General features: G+C 35.3%; 2 protein-coding genes and 1 pseudogene across 2 annotated transcripts; 1 reads left to right on the top strand and 2 right to left on the bottom strand.

The window, feature by feature from the left end:
• The first annotated feature begins 3,854 nt into the window (after positions 1–3,854).
• LOC118056224 (pentatricopeptide repeat-containing protein At1g06143-like) lies at positions 3,855–8,576 on the top strand (annotated as a pseudogene).
• A 125-nt stretch (positions 8,577–8,701) lies between these two features.
• On the bottom strand, positions 8,702–14,231 carry LOC118056220 (BRCA1-associated RING domain protein 1). Its single transcript, XM_035068374.2, has 13 exons — positions 13,887–14,231; positions 13,739–13,792; positions 13,575–13,645; positions 13,327–13,419; positions 12,685–13,124; positions 11,755–12,051; positions 11,501–11,601; positions 11,166–11,352; positions 10,937–11,043; positions 10,517–10,607; positions 9,941–10,106; positions 9,362–9,480; positions 8,702–9,227 (listed from the first exon to the last, which is right to left on the bottom strand). The coding sequence occupies exons 1-13, from the start codon at positions 13,976–13,978 to the stop codon at positions 8,856–8,858; spliced, it is 2,190 nt and encodes a 729-aa protein (XP_034924265.1). The 5' UTR covers positions 13,979–14,231; the 3' UTR covers positions 8,702–8,855.
• Positions 14,232–20,399: 6,168 nt separating this feature from the next.
• On the bottom strand, positions 20,400–22,955 carry LOC118056222 (rho GDP-dissociation inhibitor 1). Its single transcript, XM_035068376.2, has 5 exons — positions 22,386–22,955; positions 21,676–21,739; positions 21,372–21,593; positions 20,825–20,949; positions 20,400–20,745 (listed from the first exon to the last, which is right to left on the bottom strand). The coding sequence occupies exons 1-5, from the start codon at positions 22,611–22,613 to the stop codon at positions 20,677–20,679; spliced, it is 708 nt and encodes a 235-aa protein (XP_034924267.1). The 5' UTR covers positions 22,614–22,955; the 3' UTR covers positions 20,400–20,676.
• Between the last annotated feature and the right edge of the window lie 801 nt (positions 22,956–23,756).

The following is a 23,756-nucleotide window of genomic DNA, read 5'->3' as shown; positions in this document are numbered from 1 at the left end:
CTTGAAGGGTAAGGACAAACCAAGCCCCAAATTCAAGGCATATACTCACCAAACCAAGTTATGTCAAGTCGTTACCAACTAAAGCCTAAAAACCAATGCAAATAAACACTGAAATGGTCCACAACGTGTCAAGCCCAAAAAAGATAAATACCCACCGAAATAAGCCCCGACATATTAGGCCCAACTAGGCCCAAAAACCATGGCAAGTATTAACGAGACAAGCATTGGAGGGCAAGGTCAAACCGAGCCTGAAATCAAAAGCAAATACTTATCAAGTCGGGCCCTCATAGTCTGGGACCAACTATGCCTGAAAATCAAGGCAAATACCCACTGAAACAAGCCTTGACTTGATAAGATCAATTGAGCTCAAAAACCAAGGCAAATACCCAGCGACACGGACCTTGACACACCAAGACCAACCAAGCTTGAAATCTAAGTCAAATACCCACCGAAATGGGCCCTAACAGACCAAGACCTTCTAAACCCGAAATCCAAGGCAAATACCCATTGAAACAGGCTCGTACCGGCTAAGACTATCCAAGCCTAAAATCCAAGAAAAATGCCCATCAAAACAGACCTCAACAAGCTGGGATCCATTCAGCCCAAAATTCATTGCAAACACCTATTAATTCGTGCCCCAACAGGCTAGGACCAATCGGGTTTAAAATCCAAGGCAAATCCTACTAAACCAAGCCCTAATGGATCGAGACTAATTGGCCACAAAAATCAATGCAAATACCCAACAAAATGAGCCCCGAAGGGTTAAGACCATCCAGACTTAAAATCCAAGGAAAATACCCACTGAATTGGGCCTTGATGAGTCAGGCCCAACCAGCACGTAATAGAAGGAAAATACTCACCAAAACCAGCATCAAAAACTAAGGAAAATACCTACAAAATAAGACCTTAACAAGCCAGGCCCAACCTACTTGAAATCCAAGGCAAATACTCACCAAAATTAGCCTTGATAGGCAAAGACTAGCTAGGCCCAAAAACCTAGGAAAATACCCACTGAAACGAGCTTTAATAGGCCAAGATCAAATCTAAAACAAATACCCACTGAAACAGGCCAGACGGCCTAGGACTAGTGAGGCATAAAATCCAAGGCAAATATCCACTAAAATGAGCACATACAGGCCAATACTAACAAAGCCCAAAATTCAAGGCAAAAACCCACCAAAATAGGCCTTAATGGTCTGAGACATACGGAAAATGGAAATAATATCATCAATTATTTATTATCATGATACCATTAAGGCATCTTTTTTTTTTTATATGTATTCTAAATTTAAACGGATTAACATTTGTATTCACCATAATACCAAATCTTATCTTCCTACATTTCTTTCATAGAACAACATACATGGCATAACTCATAATATATATATAAGCACTTGTTTAAAGGATTTGTCGGATTTGACAAAATTTTAGTAGATTCTCTCTTATACAGAGCCATATCCAAAATTTATCATGTCACATCCTGCATAAAACACATTTTTATAAGCTCCACAAGGATGCCTCAAGTATATCACCAATTCATTGATTAATCCATTAGAATTTCCCACATTCATTCATTGTAAATTATATTGATATTTGTATTCTCTTTCATTAATATACTATATGATCAACATAATTAATGCATGGAGAAATTTAACACGAAAGAGTTTAATTTACAATATTTAAGTAAGGTTACATAATTAAACATATTTCAAAAGGAAATTATTACAATGACATGGTACATAGGTTACAGAAACTATATACCTTGCAAAATAAAACCTAATGACTAATATCAGCGTAACCCTACTGAATGAGATGTACCTGCAAAGAATATAGATAGTATTTTAAAACATGAAATTAGATATTAATTTATTATTTCATAATTGTGTTTCCCAAAACTAACAAAATTAATTTAATATTTGTAATGATTCCATATTTTCACCACCACATTTAAAATTTATTAATCCATATATATCAATAAATAACTGTCAAATTATCCAACATAAGATTCATATCAGTTTCCTTAGTCATTGTCCATAGCAGTGACTAAATATTTTATTCTTCATTATAATCATTGTATACATAAATCATTGAATAAATCAAATTCATCTTGTTAATCATCATCAACATGGTTGACTAAGTATCAGAACATCCTTTTATGTTCTATCAATAAAAATGATAACACTAATATAATTCTCTTAACTATCATCAGACACGATAGGCTAAGTATCAAAACATCTTTCATGTATGTCAATATATTGATTAATATCGATATCAATTTCTTAGTTGTCATTAACAAGATAGGCTAAATATCATAACATCTTACATGTCTATCAATATATCGATTAATATCAATATCAATTCATTAGCTACCATTAACATGATAGGCTAAGTATTAGAACATGTTGCATGTCTATCAATATATAAATTAATATTGATATCAATTCCTTAGCTATCGTTAACACAATAAGCTAAGTACTAGAGCATCTTACATGTCTATTAATATATCAATTAATATCGATATCAATTCTTTAATTACCGTTAACATGATAGGATAAGTATCAGAAGAATATCTTATATGTTTATCAATATATTGATTAGTATTGATATTAATTCCTTAGCTACCATTAAGATGATAAGCTAAGTATCAAAAAAAAATTCAGTCAACGAGTATAAGCAATTACATATTTGTACTTAATTTAATTCAAATCTCTCTTTTAAATGTATTTCATAATTTCTTATTTAAAGTCGAGTCATTGGATAATTCAATCTCAAAACATAATTCTTATGATTTCCATTTCTAAATTCAGTCATCAATGATACAACATTTAAGAAAAATAACAATAAAAAGAAAATTATAAAATTTAAATGGAACGAGGTGTTAAGCATCTATCTGATATTATAGTTTCACGAGCTCTCTTTGTGCAAGTCCTAGTTACGAATGCCCCTGCTGAAATTTCCAAGAGGTATACTTATTAGCATACAATTAACTCATTTCAAGGAATCTATACCATACATCAATATTTTCCATTTATATTTTTCAAAATTTTGCACACATTGACTTTCAAATTTTCACAAAATCATTAACTCAGATGTGTAATTTCTTTAACTTGTCTACTTAGTTTAACTCAATCTTATCCACACTTTTCTTCACACAATAACATTTAAGATGAAATGTCAAAACAATTCAATTAAATTGCAATTAATTTCACAAGTCCTCCCAAATTCTTTAAACTAGGAATTTAACCAATTTTAATAGGACTTGCAATCTTGCTATATTTTTCTCCAATTTATTATTTGAATATGTTAGCTTTTAATATCCACATTATTACACCTTCACACTTATAATGCAATAAATTTAGCGTACTTGTATTTTCGTATGGCCATAACAACCTTTACCTATACACACTCACAATTTTTTCTTTTTATGATGGATCATCTCTCACAGTCCATATTTAAATACTTTTTGCTCTCATTACAGCCTCTATTCTCACACGTTTATGGCTGCCATGGCACCATGTTCGTACACTATTGGGCTATCAAAACAGCCCCTGTACCCGCAAGTTTATGACTATTACAACAGCCCATGTCCGTGCACTTTTAGGCTATCAAACTGCCCTTTTACATGCTCAAATTCATGGCTGTCACAGCAGCCTCTATTTGTCCAACTTTAAGCCATCGCAGCAGCCTTTAAACACAAATTCATTGTCGTTAGAGCAGCATCTATTCATCCAATTTTAAGTTATCGAAACAGCTTCTACACACACAAATTCATGACTGTTACAATAGCATCTATTCATTCAATTTTAAGCCATCAAAATAGAGTATACACACACAAATTCATAAGAAATTCAAACAAAACTTTCACATTCATTCAATACCTCCACTGGCCAGCCCTAGATACAAGTTTTACCTGATATTTTTCTTTCAATAACCTTGAGAATTTTACTCTATTTAGTACTTAAGTTTTTTTATACGAGAGGTCTCGAACCTGTAAAAAAAGATCCATGCTGAGGCCTAGACAAGGGAATGGATTCCGTCAAGACAGACATGAAAGTTTAACCTCAAAAGGCAAAAACTTGTCATAATCTGGTGACTTCATCCTTCCTTAAATAGCAAAAGATTGTCTCAGAATCAAGAAACCCACAAGAAAATCCGAAAGATAGAATGTCTTCTAACTGTTATTCAATTCAAACCATAGTTAACCACTTAAAGCACTGCACCAAGCTGAAACAGCTACAATCCATGTATGCTGTCATGGTCAAAACCAATACAAACCAAGATTGTTACTTAATGAATCAATTTATATCAGCTCTTTCTACTTTTAACCGTATGGATTATGCAGTTTTAGCCTATACCCAGATGGAAAATCCTAATGTTTTTGTGTATAATGCAATGATTAAAGGGTTTGTTCAAAGCTATCAACCAGTTCAGGCTCTTGAATTGTACGTTCAAATGCTAAGAGCTAATGTTTCTCCTACAAGTTATACATTTCCTTCGTTGATAAAAGCTTGTGGCTTGGTATCACAGTTGAGGTTTGCAGAAGCTGTTCATGGTCATGTTTGGAGAAATGGGTTTGATTCACACGTGTTTGTTCAAACTTCTTTGGTTGATTTGTACTCAAGTATGGGTAGAATTGAAGAATCTGTAAGGGTGTTTGATGAAATGCCTGAAAGAGATGTCTTTGCTTGGACTACAATGATTTCTGGTCTTGTGCGGGTCGGTGATATGAGTTCTGCTGGGAGATTGTTTGATATGATGCCTGATAGGAATTTAGCTACTTGGAATACTTTGATTGATGGGTATGCAAGATTGAGAGAAGTTGATGTGGCGGAGTTGTTGTTTAATCAAATGCCTGCAAGAGATATTATTTCATGGACTACAATGATCAATTGTTATTCTCAGAATAAGAGATTTAGAGAAGCATTGGGGGTTTTTAATGAGATGGCAAAACATGGGATCGGCCCAGATGAAGTGACCATGGCAACTGTGATTTCAGCTTGTGCTCATCTTGGAGCCCTTGACTTGGGGAAGGAAATACATTACTACATTATGCAGCATGGATTTAAACTTGATGTCTACATAGGTTCGGCATTGATTGATATGTATGCCAAGTGTGGGAGTCTAGATAGGTCCCTTTTGATGTTCTTCAAGTTGCAAGAGAAGAACTTGTTCTGTTGGAATTCAGTGATTGAAGGGCTTGCTGTTCATGGATATGCAGAAGAAGCACTGGCAATGTTTGACAAGATGGAGAGGGAGAAAATGAAGCCAAATGGGGTTACATTTGTAAGTGTTTTAAGTGCCTGCAATCATGCAGGACTTATTGAAGAAGGTCGTAAGAGGTTTGCGAGTATGACACGAGATCATTCCATCCCTCCTGGAGTTGAACATTATGGATGCATGGTTGATCTCTTGAGCAAAGCTGGCTTGCTTGAAGAAGCACTGCAATTGATAAGAACAATGAAGGTGGAACCTAATGCTGTTATCTGGGGTGCGTTGCTAAGTGGATGTAAGCTTCACAGGAACTTGGAGATTGCTCAAGTTGCTGCTAATAAATTGATGGTTTTGGAGCCTGGCAACAGTGGATATTACACTCTTATGGTTAACATGAATGCTGAAGTTAACAGATGGGGCGAGGCTGCAAAGATCAGGTTAACCATGAAGGAGCAGGGGGTAGAAAAAAGATGCCCTGGGTCCAGTTGGATCGAGATGGAAAGTCAAGTTCATCAATTTGCGGCATCTGATAAAACTCATGCAGCTTCTGATGAGATTTACTCGTTGCTGGTTGAATTAGATGGGCAGATGAAGCTAGCGGGCTATGTACCTGAACTATGGTTTGTTTTGTAGCAGCGTGGCATTTAAAGTTCACTGGATGTTACTGCACATTTGTTTGGGATTAAGGAAAAGCAAAGACAGTGGAGCAGAGGCGTAGTTCAATCTTACATGAAAAAGGTAATCCAGATATATATGATAAAAATGAAAATTCTTCCATTGCCATTTATTTTTGCCCCTTGACTATTTCGCATCTGGCCTTAATATGTTATTGCCTCAAAAGTCACCTTTCTATTTGCTTTCTACTCTATCTTGTATAGTGGTACTCACAAGTTTGATCCATCCTGCAATACCAATTAATTATTTAGCACAGTTTGATTATATATGCACCTGCCTTGAATACTTCTTAAATACGATGTGCAGATTGTTGAAAATTCTGTACAGAAATGTAGAGGTATGTTGAGCTCTGTGTTTGTCATTCTTATTCAGCTGTAGTGACAGGCACTGATATATGTTGGATATGATGGTCATAGATGATTCTGGTTCACGGATTTTGCTTGTGGTACTAAGGGATGAGGCCACAGAGACAAGGGTGACTGTTATGAAATAACGGTTGGAAAAAGAAGTCCTGGGTGCGTTGTATTGTTAACCTGTTCAGATATGCTTCATTTTTCTTTTTTCAAGAGGGATGCAAGTGACAATATCTTAGCATGCTATCCTGATGTATTCAAACTAATCACTTCATTTTTTTTCTAACTTGTGTAATTAAACAGGAAATGTCCCTGTTAACCCTGGCTGTTTCGGTGCCAACACTGAGGCCTACATCTTGTGGACATGGTATCAAAGAAGCGGGATGTGACTAAAGGCATCTGCTTTACAGAAGGACATATTCTATGGTGCGTTGTACATAATAGCATTAGCAGCTGGTTCTGGTGGAACCAAGCCTAACATATCCACCATGGGGGCTGATCAATTTGATGGTTTTTAACCTAAAGAAGACCGAAAGCTATCATTCTTTAATTGGTGGATGTTTAGCATTTTCTTTGGCACCTTGTTCTCAAACACCTTCTTAGTTTACATTCAAGATAATGTGGGTTGGACCCTTGGCTATGCCCTTCCAACACTGGGTCTGGCAGTTTCCATTATTGTGTTCTTGGTGGGCACTCCATTCTACAGACACAAATTGCCTGCAGAGAGTCCACTCACCAGGATGGCTCAAGTACTTGTAGCTGCTGTTAAAAAGTGGAAGGTACCCGTCCCAGATGACCCAAAACAGCTGCATGAGCTTAGCCTGGACGAGTACATAGGATCAGGGAAAGAATTGACTATACCTCTTCTCTTGGGTATGATGCTCCATGTTTTAGATCTCCAATATTCAATTTAATAATGATTTGAGAATTTTTGTTACCGTTTGTTCCTTTTCTATGCCCAGTTCCAGCAACATTGACAATCATCATTCAACATTCACAGCATCAAAATACTTGCATCATTATATATCTACCATAGTCTGCCCTTACAGCCATTTTCCTCGATCTTAATAGCTCTGGTCTGCCTGCAGATTCCTTGACAAAGCAGCAGTTGAGAGCGGTTCAAGGTCACCGTGGATGCTGTGCCCTGTGACCCAAGTTGAAGAAACCAAGCAAATGATTAAAATGCTTCCAGTCTGGGCTGCTACTTTCATACCTAGCACCATTTTAGCTCAAGTGCACACCCTGTTCATCAAACAGGGAACTGTCTTGGACAGGAGCATGGGACCCCATTTCAAAATCCCTCCAGCGTGCCTCACAGCTTTTGTAACCATCTCCATGTTGATAAGCCTAGCCATTTATGACCGTTACTTTGTGCCGATGGCTAGGCATTACACAAAAAGACCGAGAGGAATTACATTGCTGCAGAGAATGGGAATTGGGTTTATGTTGCATGTTATTGTAATGATCACAGCTTGCTTAGCAGAAAGGAAGAGGCTTAGTGTGGCAAGAGAACACAACATTATTGGTAAAAGTGAGGTAGTTCCTCTCAGTATATTTATTCTACTCCCTCAGTTTGTTTTGATGGGAGTTGCTCATAACTTTGTTGAAGCAGCGAAGATAGAGTTTTTCTATGACCAATCACCAGAAGGAATGAAGAGCCTAGGGACTTCATACTTCACTAGCAGCTTGGGAATTGGGAATTTCCTTAGTAGTTTTATCCTATCAACAGTTTCTAAAATCACTAAGAAGCATGGCCATAAAGGGTGGATATTGGACACTCTAAATCTCTCATTTAGACTACTATTATGCTGTCCTGGCCATATTGAGCTTCCTCAACTTCCTTCTCTATTTAGTTGCTGCAAACTTCTTTGTTTATAACGTGGAAGTAGATTCTAAGAGTGATTTGCAGGGGGGGGGAAAGTAAGCTTCACTAGTCTAAGCTCATCAAGACAACGAAAACTTGAAGGTTGGATAAAGACGAAGAACTTAAACCTTTTCTTCTTATCCTATGTGAGTGAAAGCAGTTCCAGTCCTTCGTAATCTGAAATTTGCAGGTTCATCTTGTGTGTGTGTAACAAAGGTTTGATGAAGATGATGAAACCTCCTGTCCTTTGTAATAAATTAACGTTCAGGTATTTTGCGGGCTGCTTGGCCTTTTTCATTTTTCCTACTTGAAGAATCATCAACCTCCATAAAGGGCAGGAAATCCTCAACAAGGTCGAGTCAAATTGGTGGACAATTAATTGATAATATCACTACTCATTCTATAAACATAAATATAGGTTTTCTGACCTGAGCAAGGACATAAATCATGGGAAATTGAGGAGAGAAACAAAGTAAAGCAAAACTATAACAATATCGCTGGACTTCCTCCTACCCAAAGACTATCAAAATTAAGAAAATTTTAAGTGAAGTCCAAGTATATAAAATGGTGTTGGCAAAGTTCCTGCAAACAAATGCAATGATCCAAAGAAAAACAAGTCACATAATATTTGATGCAATTTGCAAGTAGTTATATTCAAGTTACATTTATCCTAGGCAAAAATACAGAGCCTTGTGTTTGCCAATAAATTAACATAGGGCAGGCTAGTTGGAACCTCCTTACATCTGGACTATCTAGCTATCAGAATTGCTGATGCTTTCCCAGTTTACAAAAGGCTGTAACTTGTACGAGGAGATAGATTCCAACAGCCATGTGTGACCAATGACTTGGGATCCAACTTTAGCAGCTAAATCCTGTGCTTCATTGGTTCTCTGCCAGATAACTGAAACTTCCTCGTCTAATTTGCACCCTTGTGGGGGATCAAGGTTATAAACAATTAGTGTTGTTGAAGGAGATAACAGGTCATGTCTTTGTTCCACCAATTCTTCCTCACTCTTCAAAAGTGTACCTCCTGCCGCAATAACCAGACTCTGGAGACCTTCCTTGTAGCCAGCCACAAAATCTCCAACAAAACAGAAACTTAAGCCACTGAAAAGTTTCGGTGCCTGCCAAAGAAACAATTAAACCAGGGCTTTTATGAGACGCAATTAAAAAGAGAAAAGAAAAGAAGCAGAGAACAAAGGTATACTGCAAGTTTATAATCATGCTTTAGAAATAGGGTACTCGAGAAGAAATTTACATTATTTAGTGCACTAAGCCTGCCATTTTTTGGGCCATCACGGCTTCCTTGGCTGTCTAGAATAATTTCATAATTTTCTTCATCCACAGGATGCATAGATTCCATGCAAGCCTTTATCCCTGCCAAGGTTAGACTTGCAACATGTTAATAGCAAGAAATTGATGAAGCAACAACTCAAAAATAAGGAAGAAATACAAACGAAGTGCCATGAACTCTGAAGCAATCAATTAAAAAGGAAAGGGAAAAAATAGGGCAGATTTGCTCTTTCTTTCTTTTTTAACGATGTACAACCTCGGTACTTTCATCAATGGTAGTGAACATTTTTCTCAGCATCAGATTGATCAATTTAACCCCCCTGCCCGACTCAACCCCTTTTGATGATCCTCAATTTCTTTTGATAATAATAATAATACAGGCACATTGCTTGGCCAGGGCTATCAGTTCAGTCTTAGGCTGCTAAATTTATAACAGGGAGGGAAGAACGAGGATCATCTAAGAAATTTCTTCAGCATATTACTAACAAATGAAAACTTGAGTTTAGAAGATAAGTAATCAAGTCAAAGACAAGGGCAGACTCACAATCTATTGTAAGAACCCATTTCCCATTCAAAATGGCCATAAGATATTTCAGCGTCCTGGTGCATGCCCCATCTGAATCTGTGGCTGCAATCACATGTGTGACATTTGATGCCCAGAATTTGCTCACCGGCACATCAATCATGCTTCCAAACTTCACCAAAAGATACTGTACCAGAGAAAACAAGTTGCAACTAAGTATTTTAATACTGAAAGACATTTCCTTGTCTTAAATCCCAAACATGAACAATGTGATCAACTAATTCTCAATCACACCAGGCCACTGTGCACTGCACAACAGTCATGAACACAGCAAGTTTGATTTATTGCAACATGCAATAATCTAAACGTGGAGGGTTTAAATCACAACTAAACCAAACCATTTTTCTAAGTCCAAAAAACACCGTTTTAACAATATGTTGCCAGAAAAAGGGCAACCATTGCATAACAATCATTATGCTAGACACCATGGCTTATCAAGATCATCCCAAGAATGACAACTATCCTAAACCACCACATGGGAAATGACTCTGAATTGAGAAGTGAGAAATACTGACATCAACCATGATCTGAACTGACCTTTTCCTCAGAAGACAGAGCAGATCCACAGAAAACCCATTTCTTTGCTCCATTACACGATCCCGCCCAAAAGTTAGATTGTTGTGGGGCACTGCATGATAATGGAAAAAACCATGTCAAACAGATTTTGCATTAATGACAAGTAACAGCCTATTTACTAATAGCATTGACAGGTGGAAAACATTTCAATTAATTTGTTTCTTAGCACACAAACATTCTTTGAAATCCCTTTGAATAAACAGTAATTTGCTCACAATCCCCAACATCAAAGATTCATCATTAATCTGACAGAAAAATTCAATAGAGAGCAAGAGAATTGGACAGAGTGGGAGGTCAAGGAGATGATAAGAGTGATCCAACTTCAATTTTGTTCAGTTTGTTAACTTCGTACCTACAAGGAATGAGAGAATCACAACTTACACTGAAGTCAGCACAGAAGAAGTTTTCTGGTTGTGTTTCTTAGCCTTGGACTTCTCACTTGGAAATTTTACTGAAGAATGAGCAGAGCAAAGCACAAGGAAGTTTTCCTGTAAGAAACCAATAAAGAAATTTGTTAGCACTCCAAGCTTAACTCCCTGAAGTGATGCAAAAGGAATCCTACAACATAAGCACATGAATTTGTAATATAAGTAGAGTACAAGACACTTGCATAATCCCATCGACATTTAGTAATTTCCATTGCACAGGGAGCATGATAACTTCTCTTGCATGATTTTAGATAGCAGCCTAAAGCTGCTCCCTTCAGCCCACATTTGCTGCACTTAAGCTTTGCACCCCTGGCCAGTTCTGCATTCAGATTCTTAACAGTTTCACCAACATAATAGACTTGCGGTGCCCTGTATTTCAAATTTAGTTACATATTGCTCTCAGTATTAAATTTATGACAAGAAAGATAGCAAGAGGGAAACTTCTTAACAGTTTCACTAGACATCAAATTCTCATTATCACCTAAATATCAATAACAAAAAATGCATAATGGCATACCATTCAATACACACAGCATGCACATGTATAGTGTTGGATGGAGTTGCTTCAACTCCCTCTACTGGCTTTCCATTCACAAAATGCAACATTGGACCAGTAACCTGAAATGGAAGGATGGGGAAGACACAATATGTAAGCACCAAAAATATATTTTTCCATGCTGTACTGGATAATTTACTAGCAGCAACAAAATGGCATACAAAATTATAGATTGCACAAACACAAACAAAAGCCAGCGATAAATAGATGTTTACCGCTGTGATTCTGGAGGAGTGGCAGAATCTACAAGCATTAAACGAGTTATTCGATTTTGCAGGAATCTCTAATTGAGAACTGGTTATCAAATTTTCAGTTGGAGGTGCATTTGGTTTGATATGACCAATATTATTTGCACCCAGATCCGATGGGCTGTAGTTCAACTTCTTAGGTCTCTTTGAATCCCTCAAATGACCTTCCTCGGTTTCAGAAGCAGAAGTGTTATGCCTCTCTTGTCTTCTTTTGTTGTCAGAATTCAGTTGAACCAAGTTTTCTGCTTTATAATTTTGTAGACTCTGAAAAACAGAAGCATTGTGGACTTCAGAAAAGTTAATGCTTTGAAAGACAAACTTTTATGCACTTCAAAATGTACTGTCACTGCCAAATGAGAGCTAACCAACCCACACTAGCAAATAAACATGCTTAACAAGCAATGCAATTATTACAAGCAATCTTAAAAACACCAGAGAATCAAGAGCATAGGCAGGGAGACATGTTCAACTGTATTTCCATATTAATCACTCCTATAAAAGAGCGAGCAACATTTATAGTGCTTAGAAGCTTTGGAAACAAATATAAGCACCAAATACACATGGTAAGCACTTTTACCACGAAAAGAATAGAAAGCCCCAGTACATTTATATGGGGGGGGGGGGGTCAAAAGTTTATACTTGCAATTTTCTACTGTCAGAAATGGTCAATATCCATAAACTTTTGTAATGTTTCATAAATCCATGACGTAGATTATGGAATGGATTGTACAGTTAAACTGTCATTGTGTGAAGACAAGAGCAGAATTAAAAAAAAAAATGGAATCAATGTAAGCAGTGAGGAGTTTCCAGACCACTGCAAAGGATAATTGCACTCTACACATGTAATTAAGAAAAAGTCTGCAAGATCATTGTTAAAAGCAATAGTTAAGTTCTTACATCATCACCTCCCTGATCATTACTGTCGTTTTCTGAATCCTTATTATCACCAAATGAAGGAGGACTTCTAGGCGACAACTGATCTGCCTGATTCAAGTCCATTTGAAAAGCCTTGGATTCATGAAGCCCCCTAGCTCTTACCTGCGAATCTACCGGTGGAGAATTGGCATTCTGTTTATCATTAGACGCACCCCCTACACTACCAATCACTCCATACTCTTTATCCTTAACATGCATTGGCACATTGCAATTACCCATCGCTACATTCTTTCGAACCCCTTTTCCACCTGAACAATTCGACGGAGCACAAGCTACATCATTGTTCATTAATTTAGATTGTCCACTACTAGAATTATTCCCCCAGTGAGCTTCCAATAATTTCATATCCTTACTATCACTACTCTTCGAAGCCGGACACTGCTTCAAAACTCTACCAGTCTCTGCAAAAATCACCATCCACAACCAACATTTACTTTAAAAAAAAAAACTCAAAGAAACCACTCCAAACAACGAATATCAAAGAGTCCTTAGTCTCCGTTGACGCGAGAGATGCCCCAAGGATACTGAACTAAGTCTAATATCAAAATAATAAAAACTGAATGTCAAATCAAAGTATATGAAGAGTATATGAAGATACCATACCAGAACGAGACTGCAAAATACTGGCATTGAAAGCTGCATCCAAGCTTCTATAGATTGTCACCATGTTTTCAATCAAAGGCAAACACCTCAAATCTGAAGCCCAAATAAAATTGTTATTCTTCCATACATTCAATTCATATTTTACCAAATTAAACCATAAAATCTTAACAAAAAAAAAAGCTTCCTTTTTTGAAAAAATCAGACACGGGAAATGGGAAACCATTTATCAAAAGGGTCAAGAGACCTACCTGAGTCGCCATATTGAGCTTTACAGAGAGGACACTCGGATCCAAACTGTAACGTTTTGGGCAAACATGAACTGAAAGAAAGAAACTCAATGAAATCAGCAAAACCATGCCTTTCGACAAAAACAAAAATAATTAAAATTACCAAAGCTATTAAATTTACTAACTTGCAGAAAATGTGATCACAAGGTAGCAAAAAGGGTCGCTTCAACAACTCCAAGCTGCATTTTTTTAAAAAAAAAAAAAACGATTCTTAAAATTAAACATCACAGAATAATTTTTTTGGAAAAAGAAAAAGGGGTGAGAGAGGAAAACCAGAGAGGGCATTTGAGCTCGAGACCCAATTTCTGGAGATGAAGAACCCATGGGTTCATAGAGCTAACGCTCTGTTTCACTGAGCCTGCCATTTTTGTTTTCTGCTTTGAAGGGGTGGGAGCCGAGTGGCAGAGGAGGAGGAGTGGGTTTATAGGGGATGGTGATCGATGGAAGGGAAAGGAGTGCACGTGGACGGCTGGGATCTAGTCTCGTTTTGTGTTGTCGCCTTGGCGGTAAGGGGAGATTTTTTCGATTTTTGAGATGGTTATTGGCGGCAGAGGTGTTACCATGAAAGCGCGCCTTTTTAATTGTTTTCCGCGCCGGCGGTTTTTCGTTTGCTTTTCTTCCGTTTCTTATCTTATTTCCTTTTTATATGTATATTCTACTGTATAATAATTAATAATAATTTAGGGGTAATTTGATTGTTTTTTTTTTAAAACAATAGCAAAGCTTTTAGAAAATTGACTAGGTGAATGGGCTTATTGTTCCGGTCCTTTGCTGAGTCGGTATAAACAGTGTTTCCATCGACCCTTTTAATGTTTTTTTGTTAATAGATAGGGGGCTGGGCCGCGCTGCATCCGACTCATTTTTTTACAAACACGAAAAAAAAAAATTATATATATATATCAAGGGCAAACAAAATCCTAAAAAAAATCAAAAGAAAAATTTAAGATTTGACTAATTGAATCATGTTCAATAAGTTTGACTAATTTAATAACATGAATAAAAAGAATTAACAACTTTCAATGTAAAAAAGCAAATAAGAAGAAACTTAAACTCATTTTGGTTAGGATGCAAAATATGTAACTTGATTGTAGTATCGAGGTAACCCTATCAAAAATAAACCAAATAATATTATGAAATTCAATGATTAAAACAACTTGTTCAAGGGCAAAATCAAAAAAAAAAAAATTAAAAAAAACAATGTGTCAACTTGCTAACCATGTGATAATGAGCACAAGATTGAGATAATCTAACAAAAACAACTAAAAAAAAAAACATAAATACCAATTCCAAGTAAAACAAATGTTTCAACTCATGTTAATATTTGAAACCTCAGATCTTGATCATGAGTCCAACACCAACCTCATCGAAGGTAAACTCTAAAAATAATTATAAATTAATAAAATGATGAGGGGTTGATTTGAAAAACAAAATGCAAAAAAAATAAAGGTTCCAAAATAAAAGAAATAACAATAACAAAAATGGAGACTAAATTTGATATAAAAATAATTTGAAATCAAATAATAAGGGATTAAATTGAAAACAAAATTCAATTAGGAAAAGAATTTAAAAAATAACAATTAAAAAAAATAAGAACTAAATTTGATATAAAAATTAAATGATGGGTGATTGAAGAAAAAATCCATTCAAAGAATGAAATAAAAACAAAATATATACCAATAAAATAAATAAGGATTAAATTGGATGCAAAAAAAAAAAAAAAGAGAGAAGAAACCTTTACATTTTTTAAAGGAGACAAAAAAGAGAAAAGAGAAAGAAGAAGAAAAGGTCCACCAAGGCCTAATCATTCATCCGATGCTAACATGCACGGCACCATTGGAAAGAATATAAAAAACTGCTTTAAATGCTACTTTGAAAGACGAAGTTTGAATATGGGATGATGCCGCACATGTTGATAAGAGGGCATGGGCATCGTTTACTATGTAACACGCACCAATAAGTTTTTTTAATTAATAAAAAAACCAAATTATCCTTGGGCTAACATGATAATCACAAAAAAAAAAACTTAAAAAGTCACAAATACCTCAAGTGATGCTTTATTTTTTTATGCTCTTGAGTGTATAATTTTTTTTTATACCATGCTAAAAAAAATAAAAAAAACCAAATTAATCTCAACCAAACTTTAATATTTTTTTTACTCTGAATAATATAAAAGTCATTTTACTGTGCATTTTGGAAGATTTAGAGACCATATTGTCTCCAATAATAGCACAATAACAAATGGGTGTCATGGAAAAAATAGAAATACCCTCAAAGAAAAAAGCAAGTTTTTTATTATTATTATTAAAAAGGTTAAATAATAATCACACTATTCTAGTAAATAGCATTGTGTACACAATAATTATACCATGGCTTTCCAGTTTTTTTAGTAGTCATGGATGATTGAGTAATTAAGTTACAGATTTTGAAACTGGAATAGTTAAGTTGTTGTGCTATCAAAAATATAGGGATTTTGTTTATTGATTAGTTTAAATTTAACCAAGTTTGATAATCAAATCAGAGTGTGTTTAAAATTATTTTTTAAAGTGTATTTATCTTGTAATTGAGTTAAAATTGATGTTCTGCTAATGTAAGGATATAAAAAATAATTTTTTAAAATACATGTATTTTGTAAAAAGCCAAAATTTATTTATTTTAAATGTTTTTTTATTTTAATGTAAGGATATACAAAATTATTAAAAAAATTTAAAACAATTAAATTAATAATTTCTCTAGTTAAAAACATTTTTATAAAAAGAATATGCTACCAAACTCACTCTAAAAATATTAGAGTTTTTTTTTGTTTTAGTTCAATCAATCATTCAACAAAAATTAGTAAGAAACAAGAAATTAATGTTTATATGTGTGTGTGTTGTTTTTAAGTTTTGATTTGGTTTTCAAAAATGTTTTAATTCCATCTTAAAAACATCAAATTAATATTTTATTAATGATTTTTATATATTAATATAAAAATAATAATATTATTTTAATATATTTTTAATTTAAAAAAAACATTACATTGCAATACAGAATATATATAAAATTATAATTGTAAAACTTGACTTTTAATCGATAAAGACTATGTTATGGGATTAGAAGGTTGATATAAATCAAACCTAGATTTTTTATTGGGTTAAATCAAACTTATATTTTTTACTAGGTTAATCAAGTCAGCAAATTAACTTAAATTTTTTTATAAAATTAGAAGTATTTTTTCTTTTTAATTTTGGATTGGTCGGGCGATACAAGTATAGAGAAAATAACAGGATAGTGAAAGAAAATAGTATTTAAGGATTTGAGTTACTATAAATGTTGATTTGATTCACGGTTGCTTTTTTTATATATATAAAAAGTTCCATTTAAATTCTCATATGGCTATGTCATGTCAAGCGACAACTTCAAAGTATATATGGGAATAAATCCATAAACGTCCATAGTCCTCACTCATATCCATCTAAATAAAGAAAATAAATTTATTAGAATCCATAGTTTCAAATTAACTTATTTGTACATGAACATGGCTGAATCCATCGGACTCTGGCATCCCGAGGTGAAGTTTTTCGAAAAAATGAAAGGTTTAATGGCTCAATTTATCTTGGAAAAAAAAGGTGAGCTCTGAGCCTAGCAGATGCATCTTGAATGAGTAGTACACCACTTTCAAGTTCTAGCTGACGAAAACCAACTGGTTGGCTTTTCATTAGCCCAGAATCGATATGATCGTTGCTTCCAAAAACACTAAAAAATCGTGCTAGAGAACAGATTTTCTAGTATTGATAGATTTGCCAGAATAGAAACCTGTTGAGGCACTGTCTCTTCCGAAATTATGCCCGAGCCACTCCTTTTCGACTCATCCGTTGGCTGTTGCAGAGGTGATGGCGCTTTCAAGGATAGCTGTGTACTCTGGGAAGAGGTTCTTGAGCCCTCTTAATATAGAATCTTCCAAATGAAGTGCAAAGTCGATAGTATATGTACTGGTTAACTCAACACGAACAAGTTAGCATTCTCTCAAAACATAGATGATGACACTATATGTGCGCGCGCGCGCTGTAAAACTGACAGTCAGAATTGTTTGGTCGTTAAATGGTCTCCGAACAGTTTAGCAGGTTTAACTCTCGGCATTCCGGGGGGTCTGGCAAACAGTCACGGCACCGGTGGCACTGTTTTTGGGATTGCAAGCGGCCCCAGACCTGGACTTGATATCCAAATCGAACCAGATGTCCTTTCCTTCTAGTCTCTTGGGCAACAACTATCCTTTGGTGTCACGATTGAAGCTACATGGGAGACCTCGTAATGATGAATTTGCAGTTCCCAGAAGTTGACCTCGGGGATAAGGATCGTCTTGAAGGGGAGGGTTTGATGATTTGATGAGAACCTAGGATTTCCTATGTCAACGGATTCTTCCTTTTCTCTCATGCTACTTCTCTTTCTTGTTCTATTATGGTTCTCTTTCTTGTTCTATTATGGTTCTTTTTACTGGATGTAAATAAGCAAGCAAAACCTGAAACAACACAGTTATGAACTTCCTACGGCTGCTGGTGAGCAGGCAATAATCTGTTCGTTGCCCAACAACCATAGAAGAGTAGCTGACAGAAGATATCTATCCGAAACCCAAGCATCAGTTGCTGTGAATGGTCTACATGTATCTGATCAAGAACCTCTTTCAAGCAAGGGTGGATATGCTCAATCAAGCATGGCCTCAACACCAATCTCTGAGATTCTAACAAAGAACTTGAGAACATTTCAAATTGCACGGACTCCACAGCTATGGACAGTCTGCTGCTTACCTCTGAGACTTTCATAACATATTTAGCAAAAGAAACAGCAAAAGGCTTTCAAAATGATCCTTGCAGATCGAGAAATCATTGAAAAAACAAATCTCGAAAGCCCCCCATATAAAAACACCTTTGACTCTGCAACTCTTGTTTTCCACTCGCGATACGAGAATGATAATGCTTCAGCACTAAGTAAGTTGCAAGATGACTTTCACATATCCTGCAGATTCCAACAAGTGCCTTCTGAAGCTTTGGAGCACTTGTCCTTGACTTTTTGGCCATCAGAGTTAATTGCAACACCAGCATTGCTTTCCTCTCAGAAATCACAGACTTGTATAACATTGAAACATCCTGTGGCATATTGCCTGATTCAACCAGCACTCTTCTAAATTCTCTTCTTCCATTACTAAAATTCCCATAACTTCATCTACCTTGTCATGTGTGTTAGTGTTTATGATACGTAGTGAATTAATTGATTACACAAGTCATCAATTTTATTCATGTAAATATATTTAATTTATTAATAAAGGTTTATTTATCTTTAATATTCATCAAATATTTGATTAATAAATCTAGAATAAAGATAAGATTTTTGAAACAAAAATATTTTGCAAAAAAAATTATAAAATTATTATAATTTTTCAGTACTGTGAATATAGGTTCGAGATAGAAGATACGGAGATGATAGGGATGAAGGGGACATGTCCCTTTTAAGAGATGAAGATTGTTAGTGGGACCATGGGAAAGCTTGATGTGCATGGCTTGAGTACTGTGAACATAGGTTTTCTCATTCTCTATCAAGTTGTAGAATTCTTCAGCTGATGCACTCTTGAATTACCTATAGAATAGAAGGTACGTGTTTTCGTATTCTCTAGCGAATGAGTTTGAATCAGAAATTTGAGCAGCGGTATGAAGTTACAGAACATTGCTGAGCAAAAAGAAGTAATCCCATGAGGGTAAATAAAGGTGATTAGAGCCATTCTGCCTCTGACTTGGATCGATACGTATATTTGGGGCTAAAGCAAGGGGGGCCAAGCCACTAGAGACAGGTTTTGATGTGTGAAATTGTTGCATGGATTTCTTACCTATGTAATACTACTGAAGTTCCTTTTCCAAAAAAAATAAAATCCTACTGAAGTTTGAAGCTTTTAGAGAACCTCGTGGCGATTGGTATTGTGTGAGAAGAAATCCTGTTGGCTAAGTGTTTTAGCGTATCTAATTGTTTCTTTTATGTCAGCATTACTTGTGACTAGCTTCAAGTAGCGTAAATCTGTGGTTCCCACATTTGCCTCCCACATTCTTGCCTGGCTGGAATTGGTTTGTAGATGATGCAACTACCAGAACGCTCCATGTTTTCAGAAGCTGGAACTTGTGCTGTACTGCTGCGCTTCATTTACCAGTGGACTGGTGAGAAGTTTCAGAACTACTAGCAGTCTTCATCTCTGTTGTATCCAGAGCGGGCATCTTGTCTTTTGTCTAAAACAATGCTTCCTAACTCGAGCCACCTATAGCTAATCTTAGCTCCACATAAGCGAGCGGCTATAACACGAAGTAGATTACAGTCGTCATGCATTGATCAGGTCATCAGATGCTAAACAGGGTGTGAATTTTCTCTAGAATACAACTCAACCTATCCTGAGCAGAGAGCCATGGAGTTCAACCTTGAGCATGGCGGGGCCCCACGAGCATACGATCAGGTAGATTTAAACTTCCAAGCATATCGTAGTAAATGGTTGATCTGACGGGTGATGATGTATTGTGTGCTGAAAACATTTGATAGCTTGAAGTAATGAAATGGGTTAGAGTAGACAGATCCATTGAAGGTTCCATCACTTGATTTTTAAAAAAAGAAACGGCTTGCAATAAAACCTCGAATGTCACTTCAATGAGATGGATTGTCACTTAACCTATTCCTGCTCATTTTCATTGCTGTCAGTACTGAAATTTGACTATGAGCCTTGAATTTGAAGCAAAGTTGAATTGCAGATGAAGGAAAACCTCGAGGAAGAATCGAAAAGGCAAAAGGATGAAACAAGTTTACTTGCCAGATGAACTCTCGGTTGCTGTGGCAGCAAGAAGTCGTCATGTTCCTCCCACATCAACGGAGGCGAAAAGTTATGATTCAAAGAAGCAGAGACAAGTTATTTAAGAAAAAACGAAAGCTATATTTCCTTGCACCTAAATGCTATAGTAAATTCAACAGGTTCGAAAACATCTGTGTACTTAAAGACCAAAAAGAGAAGGAACAGAGAAACACATGATAACATGAGGAAACTCCTCGCAGAAAAATTTGGCTAGCGTCTCTTCTTAATCTCAAAGGAATATTTGAGCTCCATATGGCATCTTCTGTCATCGTCTTCGAACTGCATCAAACAGCAACCAAGAATGTAAAAAGAGCTTAGCAGTAGCACACAGAAGAAATTCTCACGAAATGATGTTTGCCTTAAGCTTTGCAGAATAAGTTCCCCTTGCTAGCACACCAGATGGAGTTGTGTCCTCCTCCAAAGTATGGACATATGGTTCCCGCTGAGGAGCAAAAGTACCCAGCATTCCTTTGCTTTGATCAACTGACACTCGAGAAATGAAAACAGTCACAGATAGCTAATGGTAATAATTAAACAGTTCCCTGAGAGACAAAATGCACAATTGCAGGATATGTGATCCTAACAAACTAAAAGATTGAAAGCATTGTGAGGATGACATGATTGCTCTCTTTAGCACTTGTATCTACGCCTTCGTCAGCCAACCCCCAATCAGAAATGAGAAAGAAAGGAACAAAATTGTCCGTGTATGTTATTGTAACCTACTATGGTATAAAGCCTGATAAGAGTCGAATAACATCTGATTTTTATCTATTTTTTTAAGAAGTGCCACCTTTTGGTACTGATAACAGATTTAGGTTTAATTAGTCATATCTGCAAGACTTATCCATCCCTTCAGAAGCATAAAGTAAAAAGTTCTAAATGCAGAGGGCTAGATGATTATGCACCTTGTATCCCCCCCTTCCACACTGTATTTGAGTATGCAAGGCCAGAAACAATATTGTGCAGAACACTGAATGTTAGCTTAAGCTGGTATCGAGATCCTTCCCTGAGAACGAAAAGGGGATGACCGCTCTGACTTTCATCAACGGGCAAGGGAGTGTTTATTTCCCCAATGTCATCAGATATAATTCCTATCGAGTGGAATTTAACTTCAGGTTCCAGTTGGCCTAACAAAACACAAAGATAAATACGTGATTATGTGAAACGGGAAAAACTCAGTTATCGACTAAAAGGATGCCTGAATCAAACCATTCAAATCACTTTCAACGCAGCCAAGTAGCTTCTCTTTCCACCTCCTCAAGCTATCATCTTCCTGCAAAGCACAACTAGCTTTTAAAATTATGTTCATATGCATCCAGCAGCCATTGCCATGCCAGTGAGTTGGATTTTTACTTTCATGTTATGGCATCACATGGTTAAAATGATCCCATGTTGTATTTTATTTTGTCGAATGAAGAACAAAAGAAACAGAAGTGAGATAAATTAACTGTAATATACCCAAATCGCTTCCCATACAATAAAAAACTGTCACAACCCCTTCTAAGAACACTAACAATACAGAAAAGTTGAGCCCTTAACATGCAAACTTAAAAGAATAACGGTCCCTTTGCTTGGTGTTGAATTTAACAAGGGAGAAAAGAAACAGGCAAAGCAACCTGCTCAGTGCAATGTTGGCTGATCAGCTCTCACACTGGAACATTCAAATAATGGACTAATCTGTAGCAAATCTCATTTTATCAGGTCTCAATTACAAAAATCAGAAGCATGTTACCCAAAAATCGAGATTTATCAAGGCAAATGTCCCACATATACAGCAACCAAAGAAAGGATAAAAGGAACTAAAAGAAAACATCAAGATTTCTAGAATCCATTATGAAATTATTAAGCTTGAATTAGACATAACAAAAATTGCGAATCCAAGTTAAATATAGAAAAGTAAAAGTGATGTAAGGAAAAACCTTGTCTTTCTCAATCTGTTCCTTGAGAGATAGCAAAGGCCCAGGAACAAATCCAGCAACAGGAACTCCATTATCAACAGCATCACCATCATCCTCCTCCTCATCATCGATAGCAGCAGCTACAGCAGGTGGGATTTCACTGGTTTCCCTTTTCCTTTCTAGTTTCTCATCAAAACCACCTCTTGTTGTTGTTGATGGGCCTGCCTCTGCCTTCTTGCCACTTTCCATCTCTCTCTCTCTCTCTCTCTCTCTAGAGTTTCTACAGTTACTGATAAGCTGCTAAAAGATTGAAACTTTTGAACAAGAAAACCCCAGTTTCAAGATTTTAGACGACAGAGACAGGACACAGTCCACTGGTTAGGATTGAATATGAAGTGTTCAAAAAATATTTTCTTTTAAAAAAAACCAACGAAATTGATTTTTAAAAAAACTTTTTCATGAACAGTCCTGTAAATCTATTCTGATAATTAATCTAAAAAGAATAAAAATATTTTGAAAAATATTTCCAAATACATAACAAAAATAGATTTCGAAACCAGAGTAAGAGAAAAGAATAATTTATCAACAAAACCATTGACTAAAACACAGGTGTTCCAATACATGCTAGTAATTCCCTTGCTTGTCAGCTGGTCTGTCTTTTGTCTTTTGTCTTTGTCTTGTCTTAGTTTTGAGGGAGGTGTCGGCTGTGAGATGGACGTAGAGTAGTAGCAGGATTATTTTTTATATTTTAAAAAGTATATTTTTGAAAATATTAAAAAAAACTTATTTTTTAAATTTTTTTTATAGTTTTAGTTTTTTTAAAGTGCTATGTTAAAAATATTATTATTTTAATATATTTTTAAAAATAAATATTATTATAATCTCATACATTTGAGGAAAAAATTAATATTTTGTATTTTTTAAAAATTTTGATCCTTATTAACTTTTTTTCTTGTATGTCAAATTATAAAGAATGGTGTGGAATAAAATAAGATTATTTTACTTCATAAAATATTTTAAAAAAACTTTTTATGAGTTTTTTCAGTATTAAAGCTCAAAATATAGTAGAAAATATATCCCTTTGCCGCTCTAAGTATTTATTCCATAATAAAAATATTTATATATATAAAAAAAAAAAATTGAATAATCAACCTTGCAAAGCGTATTTGAAAGTGTAATTGTGGTTGTTTTTAAAAATATTTTTTATTTAAAAATAAATTAAAATAATATATTTTTTTATTTTAAAAAATTATTTTTTATATTAACATATCAAAATAATTTGAAAATATTAAAAAAATTAATTTGAAACAAAGAAAAAAAATTTAAAAAAATTTTAAAAAAGTAAAAATAAATAGTATCATATAAAAAATTTATATTTTAAATATTTAAAAA

Source organism: Populus alba, chromosome 2 (assembly GCF_005239225.2).
Source record: "Populus alba chromosome 2, ASM523922v2, whole genome shotgun sequence".
In the NCBI taxonomy this organism is placed as follows: domain Eukaryota; kingdom Viridiplantae; phylum Streptophyta; class Magnoliopsida; order Malpighiales; family Salicaceae; genus Populus; species Populus alba.
This window is presented reverse-complemented; position numbering and strand designations above follow the sequence as displayed.

Bases quoted from the DNA above. Each gene is read 5' to 3' on its own strand.
- LOC118056220 (XM_035068374.2), bottom strand. From the start codon at position 13,978: ATGGCAGGCTCAGTGAAACAGAGCGTTAGCTCTATGAACCCATGGGTT. The intron at 13,420-13,574 runs GTAGGTCTCTTG...TTTGGGCTTCAG, and splicing joins AGCTCAATATGGCGACTCAG to ATTTGAGGTGTTTGCCTTTG. The intron at 9,228-9,361 runs GTAAATTTCTTC...TTTCTTTGGCAG, and splicing joins GGCTTAGTGCACTAAATAAT to GCACCGAAACTTTTCAGTGG.
- LOC118056222 (XM_035068376.2), bottom strand. From the start codon at position 22,613: ATGGAAAGTGGCAAGAAGGCAGAGGCAGGCCCATCAACAACAACAAGA. The intron at 21,740-22,385 runs GTTTTTCCTTAC...TGTGCTTTGCAG, and splicing joins AACAGATTGAGAAAGACAAG to GAAGATGATAGCTTGAGGAG. The intron at 20,746-20,824 runs GCAAACATCATT...TGTTTGATGCAG, and splicing joins CTTATTCTGCAAAGCTTAAG to TTCGAAGACGATGACAGAAG.